General features: G+C 50.4%; 2 protein-coding genes across 2 annotated transcripts in view; one reads left to right on the top strand and one right to left on the bottom strand.

Annotated features, from left to right (window-relative positions):
• The window catches only part of LOC119375109 (ovalbumin-like), a 31,787-nt gene extending 21,000 nt beyond the window's left edge, over positions 1-10,787 (top strand). The window contains exons 2-4 of the mRNA XM_049411164.1: positions 7,107-7,327; positions 8,371-8,602; positions 10,246-10,787. Coding sequence (XP_049267121.1) covers positions 7,107-7,327; positions 8,371-8,602; positions 10,246-10,773 — 981 coding nt within the window. The 3' untranslated portion in view covers positions 10,774-10,787. The remainder of the gene's footprint in view (positions 1-7,106; positions 7,328-8,370; positions 8,603-10,245) is intronic.
• Positions 1-12,768, bottom strand: part of LOC119374742 (proteoglycan 4) — a 213,212-nt gene that overhangs the window by 161,566 nt on the left and 38,878 nt on the right. The gene's annotated exons all lie outside the window — the stretch shown is intronic.

Here is a 12,768-nt window from a genome sequence, read left to right as displayed (position 1 = left end):
TACAGTCCGGTCCACTGTTAAAGGGAACAGCCAGCCACCAATGAAAGGGAACGGTAACCATTTCGCACCACGATTAGTTAAAGGCTCCTGATACAACCAGACATATCTTTGCACATGAATCAGTTTTTTCGAGTCCTTGCACAAATCTAGGCTCTAACGCTACAAACCAAACGGTGAGTCGCCTTTAACAGTGTACCGAACTGCATACGCTCACAACTGCGATCACTCGTATGTACGCCCCCACTCATTTCAGGAGAGGCTACCATTTGTCGTGGCTCTCCTCCTCTGACCGTGGCTCCTACCCAATGCAGGGAATACCGAATCCCTCGAGGGATTGGGTATTCTAAGTAGGCCGGGCGGTTTAATCCATACATGCCCAGTGTCCTACATATAGGACGCTTCTGTGATGCACTCTTAACATCGCTGTTTCTTTAGCTGAGGACTAGCGCCACCTACAACACATCAAGCAGGCCTCATAGCGATGTTAAGAGTGCATCGAAGAAGCGTCCTATAGACGGTTTCAAGATTGCAGCAGGAGCACGTTGTGTACCCCAAGAAACTTCCGGTCACCTCATTTGTTATTCTGCAACACCGAAGCGTAAAGCGTTTTTTTTTTTTCAGAGTTTTCAGTTTTGTCAGAGTAAGGGAATACTCTTTTTCCACTTTCACATAAAAGGCGCTTATAGTTAAGGACTAACTCTTTTAGAGTTGTGTATAGCTTAGAAGAATATTTAATTCAAATATTTTGCTAGACACAGGGAGAAAAGTGTTGAAACTCTACGGGCTACTCGCCAAGGCTTTTGTTCCCCACCAATTCTGCTAGCCTACGCCAGCGCACGAAACCGGAAGAGGTCCAGGGCCTGTGTTATAGTATATGGGTTAAGGCATTGTACCACGCGGACTGGTACAAGCTGGGGTGTACGTACTACACAAACATCGGTCAGGACACTCTGTAGGGTAAAGACGCCAAGCAAGAAGGAAGTGCGGAGCTAGGCTGCCTCCTTTGTTTCTCTTTATTTTTCGATTTCTTACTCTCTTTCTTTTATTTATATCTATTTTGTGTGCGTTTATTTCTAACTCTCTATTTCTCGCTTTCTTTCTTTCAATCTATTTCTCTCCCTCCCTCTTTCTCTCTCTCTCTCTCTTTCGGCTTTCTCATTTTATGCTACGCTTTACTCTCCTCCCATTTCCCTCCTCCTCACTCTCATGTCCTTTTCCCACCCCCTTGCTATATACTATGCAAGGCTAAGCAATGCTCCGTTAGCGTGCCTGGATAGCCGAGTGGTAACGACGCTCGCCTTCGGATCATGGGGTCGCGGGTTCGAATCCCCCCGGCCGACAAATCTTTTTTCGCCAAGAATTTATCTGTTTCTCTTTCTTTATTTGTCTTGCTTTCTCTCTCTCTGTGTACTCGTTCTATTGCCCCATCGGAGTTATTGCATCCCACGTTTGTCAAATCGGCGCACGTGTTCTTGGGGCGAAGCAGATGAAGACGGAGAAGAGAGCGCGTGGCGGTTCACGATGATGATCATTTCTGTTGCCGCGTCACGGAGCTTTCCAGCACAGCCCTGGAAGGAGGAGGAGGAGGAGAGGTTGAGACCAGCGAAGGCTGATTGACCGGGCCAGCCGGATAGCAGCAGCAAATGGGAGCCCTGGACTGAGGGCTCGACACACTGGGACTTCACGAGCAAAATGCAAAATAAAGAGTTTTCCACTGCTACCATAGGTGTTAGCATCGCTATACATAGCGATTCATTCGCAGAGCATGTGTCTAAGCGTAGCCATGGTAAGTTTTCAGTTGCACATATCGTCGGGGTAGATTCCTTTTGGTGTATGACGTGCTGCACGTGCGGATTTGGGCGAGTCTCCCTTTGCAATAGGTGGACAGCAAAACGGCGCGTCGCTTGCTACGGCACTTCCGGTTCACGGAACCTTCAAGGCTCAGCTATTCGCTGTTTCAAGTTGTGTGCGGTTCTGTGTAATCGGGGAGGAGGCAAGATAACTGGTAACAACCGCGTCGCAGAAAGTACGCGTTTTTCTCCCCGATTACCTGAACGGCACACACCTTGAAACAGCGAAGAGCTAGGCATCGAGCAGGAAGACGTCATTTTGCTATCCACCTATAGCCTTAACAGTTAGCGCTTGAGGCCTGCTTGGCTTAGGGCTATCGGCGGCGGGAAGACCCGACGCGAGAGGTGGCATTTCAAACACGCCACAATGGCCCCGAAGGCGTCACGTACCGTGCTCGCGAATTGGACAGGCGAAGAAGAGGAAGTAGCAGGTGCGGACGATTTACATCTCTATTTACGTGTATTATGGCAGCGATGACTAAATAATTAAAAAAAAACAATTCAAGCCATGTTGAGACGCGCTCTGCAGGACCACAATAAAGTTTTTAATACCATAAAGTTCTCGTACCGTACCGTACCGGTTACCGCCCAAGTACGACGTACAGTGGCTAACCAGCGAAGCTGAAACGTGCAGCCCCGGCGTTAATCGCGGCGGTTCATTAAAACCTTTCTCGATTGCTGGTTACGTCTGTCCAGAAACCTTTGTCGGTGTTTGCTGCGCGTGTGTTCTCTTCTTCATTTTTAGTGGGCCAGCGGTGAGTAGTGGGATTTGCCCAATTCCTGTGGCATATACGTTTTTGCCCGACGACGAGAGAGAGAGAGAGAGAGAGAGTGAAACATTATTCAAGGGAAAGGGGAAAGGGGGATCCTGAAGCTTCTATATACGCGCTAGGAGTTTTTACGTACACAGGATGGACGAATCTTCCTTTCGCCTAGCCCTGCACAGCTTTGCTATTATAACCTACGCGCTGCACTCTTGGCCGCGGTTGCCAGGTCGAAAATACAAAGTATAGCCAAAAAATTGAAAAAAAAAACTAGCCAAAAAGTAGCCAACCTGAGCCAATCGCAGTAAAAGTAGCGGAAAGTAGCAACGCGTGTGCGAAAACGATGGCGACGTTTCAACAGCTGAGCTGCTTACGCCAGCCATCCATCATAATCCGCGAACAGAGCGCTATCATCATTGTGAAACAGCACGCGCTCTCTTCGTCCTCTTCTTCATCTTCTGCTTCGCTCCCAGAGCACGTGCGCCGATTTGTCCGGCGTGGGATGCAATAACTCTGATAGGTGAGAAAACGAGTACAGAGAGAGAGAGAGAGATAGAAAGAGAGAAATTCTTGGCGAAAAAAAATTCTTGACAAGGCGAGATTCGAGCCCAAGATCCGAAGGTGAGCATCGTAGTAGCCATTCGGCTATCCAGGCATGGATGGATGGATGGTGGAACTTTATTAAATATAGTCCTGAGAGACGCGACTAGCGCGTAGTGGGCTTCTCCCACGTGCCAAAAGAGCTTAACATAGCCTTGCATAGTACAGTCACTGCCGCTGGAACAACTCGTGCGTTTTTAGATGCGAAGCATCTTATGGCGGAGGGGTGGTGGTGGTGGCGGTGTGCGACGTGACCACCCTTACTGCGCATGCGCGAACCCTCTCCACACTCCCTCTCCCCTTTCCCTCTCTCTTTTCCCTCTCCCCTCCCCCTCTGAAACGCGGGCTCGACATGCCGAAACGCTGTTTCGCATCGCCTCATGGTCCCCTTTAGCGGAGGAGGAGGAGTAAACTTTATTGTCAACCAGCAATTTAAGTGCCTTGGCCTAGGCCTCCCACGAGATGGTGTGATTTTTTATCCAGCGGCCGTGGTATAGTATACCAAGGAGGGGAGAAATGGAAGTGAGGGTGAGAGATGTGAGGATGAGGAGGAATGAAAGGAGGGTGGGAGAGAGTAAAGCATGGCATAGAGAGAAACAGAGAGAAAGAAAGGGAAGAAAAACCGAAAGAGAAAGAGGGATAGATTCAGAGAGAACCAAAGAGAGAGGGAGAAATATATAGACGACTGATCCCAGGAACATCATTATCATCATCATCATCAACTCCGCACTTGCTTCAGGCTTGGCACCACTAGTGCGAAGCTGGCTTAGTTTTTGTTTTATTATTTCATTTATGCCACTGAGCACAGAAGCCTTTTGGCGAAAATCTAAACACGTACTGCATGAAACCCTCAAAATCATAATTGCTGAGATTATACCATAAATAACTCATTTAGCAATAATTGACACAGCATAACGAGGTTTCTTGCGCTGTTGCAAAAATAGGCAGCTTTAGAATAGGGTAGGCAGAGCTTTGCGCTACCGTTTGGTGCCACTGCGCATACGTCATACGCTAACCACTTGGGTACGCACGTCGTATTTCTAAAATTGCGTACGCACCGAAGCAACGCAAACGCTACGAACACTATTGTAAAACTCTCTAGTGACACTCTCTCCACGTGCCTTGCGTGAAGAAACCACCTTGTGGCGACAATAAAAGTGAGTACGGCATGACTGTGCTCGAGATCACAGTTACTGGGATAATGGCATTGAAGCGTGTACTGTAGTCCTTTTCGCAAGCACTTCTTGCGGGATAACGAGGTTAGACTGTTCCTGGGACTCGCAGTTCGTACTTAGTCCTACAAGAAATTGCATAAACAGTTTGTCGGGTATCCTGTTTCAATGTCGATGAATGCAGAGCGCCCAGGATGCGGTGCGCTTTCGATTGTCCTCTTCACTTTCTTCTTCTTACGATTTGAAGTCGCGTTCCGCAATAGGTGACCTGAAAAACGAGGCCCATATACAACAGTTTTCCCCGAGGCCCAGCCTCTTTTAGATGTGAAGCATCTTATAGCGGAGTTCAATCCGGTGGTGGTGTGCGGCGTGACCACCCTTAGTGCGCATGCGCAAACCCTCTCCACACACACCCCTTCTCCCCCTCCCCTCTCCCTCTCCTCTTTCCCCCCTCACCACTCCCCCTCTGAAACGCGGGCTCTACATGCCGAAACGCTGCTTCGCATCACCTCATGGTCCCCTTTAGCGGGAGATGGTGTGATTTTTTTAGAGTAATGCAAGTGCCTCATTCAATTTCGGGAGCTGAAAACACGCCTCAGCCATGTTTTCACACCGCGCAGTCGTAAGCCAGCGGCTGCGACGTCGCCAAAAATTGATAATTGTTGGTCCAAATCCAGGGAGCGAAAAAGTAGCCAAAAATTAGCCAAGAAGTTTCTTCTGCCGCCACCGGCCTAAAAAATTAGCCAAATTGGTGCGAAGTAGACAAACCTGGCAACCCTTCTTTTTCTCACGCACATCGATGTGGAACTGCTTTAAAGGGGGATACGGTAAATTGAAAAAAATAAATAAATAAGCGTATAAATGAAATAAATCCGTGCGCTACATAGCTTAGCTGGCCGTCCACCTCCACGGAGTGCAGGACTCGTGACTTTCTCTTTCCTTTCGTTTTCCTTTTAGTCAGGTAATATTTGAAATATTGTTTTCAAAAGTTCATATGAACAATGCCTGACCAATCAAGTGTGGGTACGAGCCACACGAGAAGGAAATCATAATCAACTGCACCAGCAGCACGTGGTTCCGTTTGCGACGCTCGGAACCCGCCAATCACGAGTAGGCAGCGTCGGGTGCACGCAACACAACCGTGTTCCATCCGAACCGCCCCACTCCTTCCAAGGAGAACCGTATACGCTGCTTTCGCGACCACACACCTTCTTCTCTGACCCGTCGTTCGAAACAACGCGACTGCCCAGCGATGAGCAGCACCGTGCCTGGGAAACCGGCCTCGGGGCCCAAGAAGACCCCGTCCGCCAGCAGAGCCCAGCTGCCGAAGGCGACCAAGGAGGCGACCGGCAACCCGGCAATAACCGCGCTCAACAAGCTAGGCCTCTCGCTTTTTCAACAGGTAAAAGTGAACCTTGCCAGCAAAGGCTCTCCCTGGGCGTACGTCACTACCAGACACCTAAGGTTATAAAGGTACTGACACAAAATTTCGCGGCCGAGATAGCCTGCGGGATCGATTCCCGTGAACATGCGTATATCAACTGCAAAATATCAACGGCGGATATAGCTTGGAAGGTATTTTAAATGAATTTTGAAGTTTGCGTGAGAGATCGACATCCTCGCGCTAATGACACCCTCAAAGGTGACCCTCGGTGACCCCCTACTTCCCTCACGTGACCACGCTGCAGCAAGTTATGATGACGTCATAGCCGCCATTTTTTTTTTTTTTGCCGCGTTCGCTCCAGCAGCCTACTTCTCGGCGGCTGCTCGCGAACCGCGCAGAAGTACGTCACAGTTTTTTGTGCTGACGTGATCGAGCGCTGTACCCGCTAGGTGGTGATAGTTGCACCCGGAGGCTTGTTTTCGAAAGCGAAACTGACACTGGTCGGTAATGAGGAGCCTGTGATTAATTATCTGTCCGTGTGAAACGAGTCATAACACGATGTGCTGTGCTATGACTAACAGACCTCCAGCAATACATTGCAGCAAAAAAAAAAAAACGCGAGGCCAAAATTTTTGTGTCAGTACCCCTTTAAAGGGATCACGGGCCCCTTTTTTAAGTAACCGTCGAATGACCTCAGTATCGGAGTTTATTGCCTCACGAATTGACTGCCGCAAAAATTTCTCGAATCCGTGAAGAACGAGCGGAGTTATGGGGATTTGTCGCGCTTTCTCTCGCCCCGACGAGCACGCTGGAAGCTACACAAGGAGGGGCGGCACGGAGGACGGAAGTTACGTAAGCGCGCGTCATGGCCTCGAGCGCGCGAGATGAGACGCGATCGCTCTCTTCCGTTGCGATTCCCGCGCGCAATTGTGGCTCATTGCCTAATGTCTAGCAGACTATGGAGCACGTGGCCAGCACATGGGGGGCATCCCGTAGCAAGAAGCGCATCTGACCCAAACGCCGCTCTGGATTTATGTCGGCTACTGGCTAATAGCGTGCTATCTGATGTTTGACGTCAAACCGCAGGCGCCGGTAGCGCCGAAAAGAGCGAACACAGCCCACTGCACGAAAAGAGGGCCTTTGAAAAATGGCAACTTCGCGCTCCGCTCTTTGACGCGCACGACTGCAAGATTTCGCCGAGATGTTCATAGCAGTGTCTTCTATCCGCAGGATGTGTTTTCTCGCCAAGCCCGAGGGGTGGTTTATGACCCTTTTAGGGATTAGGGTCGCCTCCAGATTTTTTTTTTTTTTTGCACATGTATGTACGGTGGCGCAGGCGGCGGAGCACCTGGACCACAACGTGCTCTTGTGCCCGGCGGCTGTGACGGCGTCCCTCTTGACGACGCTGGGGTGCGCCGAGGCCGAGACGCACCTTCAGTTTCTCGAGCTGCTGGTCAAGGAAGGGGGCAAGCTGGAGCACCTGCAGGCGGCCGTGTTTGCCGTCTTCGACACGCTGGAGAAGGACAAGGCCAACGCCGAAGCCGCCCTCATCTACAGGTATATGCATAAGACTCATAGGTTCTGTAAACGTTTACCATCATAGCTGACGGGGGACACCCCGTTCCTGCTCTCATTGTCGTTCTTCATAAGGACGCTGCTCATCGGGTGTTGACAACATGCGGTCGACTCATGCTTAATAATAATAATTGTTGGGGTTTAACGTCCCAAAACCACGATATGATTATGAGAGACGTCGCAGTGGAGGGGCTGCGGAAACTTCGACCACCTGGGGGTTCTTCAACGTGCACCTTAATCTAAGCACACGGGCCTCTAGCACTTTCACCTCCATCGAAAATGCGGCCGCCGCGGCCGGAATATCGACTCATCCTTGCCTCAAAAGCTTTTCTCTCTTTTTTTTGCACGTGAAGTGCGAGAAAAATGTCCGAATAATACGGTTGTACAAAAAAAAAAAACTAAGTAACTAAGTTCAACAACGCGAAAAGAAAGTCAATTCTCTTGAACCCGAGATTCGGCGACCGCGGCTTGATGTTGCGCCGGCAAAGAAATCACCTTCACAGAGGCCAAATGTCGCGCGTGAACCCGAAAGAAATGCAGGTCCATCGCACTGTGGTAATAAGTGCAGCTCAACGGTATGACGAGTGGACCCAGCGGAAGTTTCGAATTCATCGCCTCGATCTTCCTCCTGGGCAGCACTGACACTCCGTTACATCGAAATCACAGATAAGACGCTTCGTTATATTGAGATTCAAGATACATGGTGTTCTATGGGGAATGAAGTTGTGAAAAAAGAACCATACTTGCTTATATCGAGAATTTCGTTATATTCCATTACATTGCATCGAGGTTTAACTGCATAAGCAAACGCAGAGAGCAGGCAGAGAGTTAGATGAAGGCAGAGTTAGATGGAATGACAAAATTAAGAAGTTCGCAGGGATAAAACGGAATCAGCTCGCACAGGATAGGATAAACTGGAGAGCACTGGTAGAGGCCTTCATCCTGCCGTGGAATAAAACAAGCTGAGAGTGATGATGATGATGATGACGATAATGATGATGATGATGATGACGATGCAAACGCAGGATGTTCGTGAGCCGACACGTCATGTTGAACGAGACTTGCGAGGAGCTGCTGAAGACGCAGCTGCGGTGCTGCGTGGACCGGGTGTCGTTTCACACGAGCACCCCCGAAGATATTGCGTACGCCGTGAACGGATCCTTCGCCGACGGGAGTCCGCTCATCGGAGAGGTGCTGGCTCCGGAGGCCGTTGACATCACCACCAACCTGCTAGTCGCCTCGGCCTTCCATTACAGGGTACACACCTTTTCACATAAGGTCTATATGCACCTTTTCACAGAAGGCTCTTTGGGTACCGCCATAGTCAGCTCTGGGCTGTGGTAGATACGCCTGACCTCCCAAAACAGCACTGCCGAGGCATGTACGTCAGCCTTTGTACTCAGTGTCACAGTCCAGAAAGGTGGTGGTACTTTTCTCATGTGAATAGAGGGGCGCTCTCCTTGGATACCGCCATAGTCAGCTCTGGGCTGTGGTAGATACGCCTGACCTCCCAAAACAGCACTGCCGAGGCATGCACGTCAGCCTTTGTACTCAGTGTCGCAAACCAGAAAAGTGGTACTTCTTTTCCCATGTGAATAGAGGGGCGCTCGCTGTCATTTCGCCCCCCCCCCTCCCGCCTTGCGTACATTATAAAGCGCAGTGCCGTCAATGCACCTCTTCAACGAATGTACCCTGGGTCCCGCCATAATTTTCTCTGGGCTGTTGTAAATATGCGTAACCCTCCAAAAATTCACTTCCGAGGCATCGACGTCAGCGTGTGTCAGCCTTTGTACTCCCGTGCAACCCTCCAGAAAGGTGCTCCCTCTCCGTTGAAAAGGTTCACAGACATTTCCACAGGAGAGAACGAACATCTCCTTTCTGTAGTGTGGTACGAGGATACAAAGGCTGACGTCACTGCCTCGGCAGTGCATCTGGGGGATGGGGGGGGGGGGTCATAAAATTTGAGTAGCGAGTGTGCACTTGTCGTTGTCTACTCTTCTTTCGGTCTCTGTGAGTGTTGCGCTACCCATTCATCGCAACATGAACAAAAAGCAAAAAATTATCCGAAGTTTAACTCTTGTAAACCTAGTTATCACGAGCGAAAGGTACGTTTACCTTGGTTTTGCAAAGACTATGCACACGGGTGGCGACTGCAATAGCTTCGACCATGGCTCGCTTCCGCACTTGGTAAACTTCTCTATAATGCGCTAATGTGGCCTCCGTTTACTCCGGTAATTCAGAAGCAACTTTGCCTTTGCTTGAGATATCGCAGCCTGCCATCTAGCTCCATCTGCAGGATCATTGGATTCAGCCTGTCTCGCGCTGAAGCACGCGCACAGATGGTCAAGCCGACGCGCCATTCATGGCAAGACTGAGAGACCAAGCGCCGGCGAAGCATCCATCAAACCTAAGCCAACTCACGTGGTCCCGCAGCGGCGAGGCTCTGAGCGAGCGCAGCTACGACGCCGCTCCGCAACGGATCACGTTGACGTATGATCTGTGACAGTATGACGTCAGAGATATTGAAAACGTGTGACGTCCCAGTGCCGTCATTATGACGTCATGGTCAAGTCATCGCAGGAGATCGACGCTTGGTCAAAGGCGGGCGATCACAGAGGCTGTGCAAAACCATATGTGAGGTGCAGAAAGCTTCTAATGCCTCCGATCCTGGAGGCAGTGCAAAACATGGCTTTCGGCTTCGAGTCGTCTTAGGAAACCCACCCTGTGAGTTTTTTCTTTGGCTAGCGCGTCAAGCCATGCGGCTCTTCTTTTGTCAAGGCAAGCCGGACGCGACTTGCGTTGCGCTTGCGCTCGGCGGCTCAAGGTCACGGCGACGCGATGAATGATCTTGCGAGACGTGGAGCAGTAGAGCTTCCGTTCTAAACAAACTCACTCCGCAGGGCATTCTGGAGCCGCCGTTCACGCGCAACACGGAGGCGCGGTCCTTCAAGCCCACCGTGACCACCGAGGTGTCGCTGGAGTTCGAGCAGGGCGCGGGGTCCTTCATGTACGGCGAGATCGGGGATACCGTGTCAACCAAGGTGCTCGAGCTACCGTACCGCGGGGGCGCCGTCTCCCTGCTCCTTCTGTTACCGGACAGAGCTCGACTTCTCAAGGACCTGCTCGCCCAGCTCACGCCGGCCTTCCTCGCGAGGGTCGCCGGCTGCCTCAAGCCCAAGAAAGTGCACGTGAAGTTTCCCCATGCCACGATCGAGGCCAGGTATGACAACGTGACTTCGGTTGGGCCTAGTTGGTACATAACCTTTAAGATCAAGACTTCAGCGCAAACCAGGACGGACCACGAAGAAGAGATGAGACAAGCAGTGTCGCTGCCTAACAATTGTCGTTCTCTTCTTTTGTCCCTGTTTTGTAGTGCGCCCCATTTTTGCATTGAAGAAGATGCCTGTCAAAGTAGCGCGCGCTTATGATCAATGTTCGCAATTTCTGCTCGAGAGACGCAGCCCCTCCCCCCTCCCCCTGGAGCCCCTTCACGCTCATTCACCTGATGAAAGACGGGCGGGGCGTTGGCTCTCTGCTTGAGGATACATCGACGCCAGGCCTCGCAAGCGGGGCGATGTTATCGCATATACCCTTCGTGCGACGGAGATGGCCGGCTTGTTTCATCTTTTTGCTTCAGTCGCGCTCGTCTCTAGCGCTCGCACGCTTTTCCTAGTACGTAGATTATACGATGCGTGGGGCAACGTTATCGATTTGCACTTTACACGTAACATGACGGCGACGGCGAAAACCTGCTAAAGTGTCCATATAATTGCTATCACAATAAGACACCCTTTTTCTTGAGTGCGTCAAACACGAAGGCTACAACAGCCCGTACGGTTTCGTTGTGACATCACTTTCAGGTACACGCTGAACACGACGCTGATCCACGCGGGCGTCAAGCAGGCGTTCATGCCGAGCGCGGACTTCACCCACTTGGTGCCTGACGGCGAAGTACGTCTCGGAGATTTGCTCCATAAGGCGACTCTGGTGCTGGATGAAGGCAGGCCCGCGGCCACCAAGCCATTGGACAAGATGAGCAAGGAGGAACAGGAGAAGGCCGCCACGTCTTCTCTGGTCGGATCGGCCGACGTGGAGTTCGAGCTGACGCGCCCGTTTATCTTCGTGTTGCGCAGCACCGGCGACGGCTGCATCCTGCTCCTCGGCGTCGTCAGGGACTTCAAGAAGATACAGTAGCGGCGGCGGCCCGCAGTCGACGTCCTTGTTGTCGTCGACCACCAGTAAAACGAGTGTTCGTCCTCACACACGACCTTGCAGATGCCATATGTGCAGTCCTTAGACTGTAGGCACTTCATTCGGTCGCCACTGCTTGAGCTATCATAGCCTCCGATATCGCAGGTTTTGAGTGCCTTTGTGCATGTATCATGTTCCGAAAGAACTCCAACGCTCCGCAACGTAGCCAGGACTGGTTTGACCGATGTCAGCCGCGAAGCACTGGGCGCTGTTGCCGAGATAATACCTCAGTATGCTTGGATAGTATGTCGGCATGTCTTGGTAACATCTCGGCAACAGAACCCCAAAGCTACGCGGCGCTGGCGTCAATCAAACCGTTTCAGGACACGCTGCGGAGCGTTCGAGTTAAGCTTGCTGAAGAGTTACAGTCCGGTCTGTTGTTAGAGGGAACAGTCAGCGACAAACAAAAGCAACAAAAATGAAACAATTATTGTACCTATGTAAAAAGGTCATTGATATAACGAAACAGACATACATTTACAGATAATTTGTGTCCGTGTGCTTGCACCGCATCTCGGAGATGACCCGACCCAAAAGCTGGACAGTGTACCGGACTGTGGCACGTACTGACCGAGTGTGTTCATTTATGTATACACCTAATTGTTAAAAGAAGGGAGGGGCTATGATAGCCTCCTATCTAGCCTCCTAAGTACGACACTGGATACCCAACTATTTGGGAGGTTTTCACGCTGTTATCCACAGTGATGCTACCGAGGACTTCTGATTTGGAGCAATTTTTGGAGCAGCAAAATTTCCGTTTTGGAGCACTTTGGAGAAGCAAAATTTTCATCTTGGAGCACTTTGGAGCAGATAATTCTGCATCTGGGAGCACTCTGGAGCAGCGAATTTTACATCCTGGAGTGCACTACAGAAGCATATCGCAATAACATTCAAGCACCGGAATGTTACTATGGGGCTCTTATGAAGGCTAGAAATATTTCGATTCATTGCAACTCTCATGGAAAAAATCATCTCAGGAGAACTCGATACTTCGCTCGCTAATGAAAAAATAAGGGCTCATGCAGTTGAGTGTTCTGAATTAACCTTTTCGGCGATTATTTTCGACACTAGCAAATAAACAGAATACCAGATCAATAAAATTGCACTTTATGAAATAACACTCTAAATACATCTATGTGGTTATTAGCAGACATTGTAGACAAACACCGTGA

The sequence above is a fragment of the Rhipicephalus sanguineus genome, chromosome 11 (assembly GCF_013339695.2).
Source record: "Rhipicephalus sanguineus isolate Rsan-2018 chromosome 11, BIME_Rsan_1.4, whole genome shotgun sequence".
NCBI lineage: Eukaryota > Metazoa > Arthropoda > Arachnida > Ixodida > Ixodidae > Rhipicephalus > Rhipicephalus sanguineus.
The sequence above is the reverse complement of the archived record's forward strand: the minus strand, read 5'-3'. Positions and strand labels throughout refer to the sequence as shown.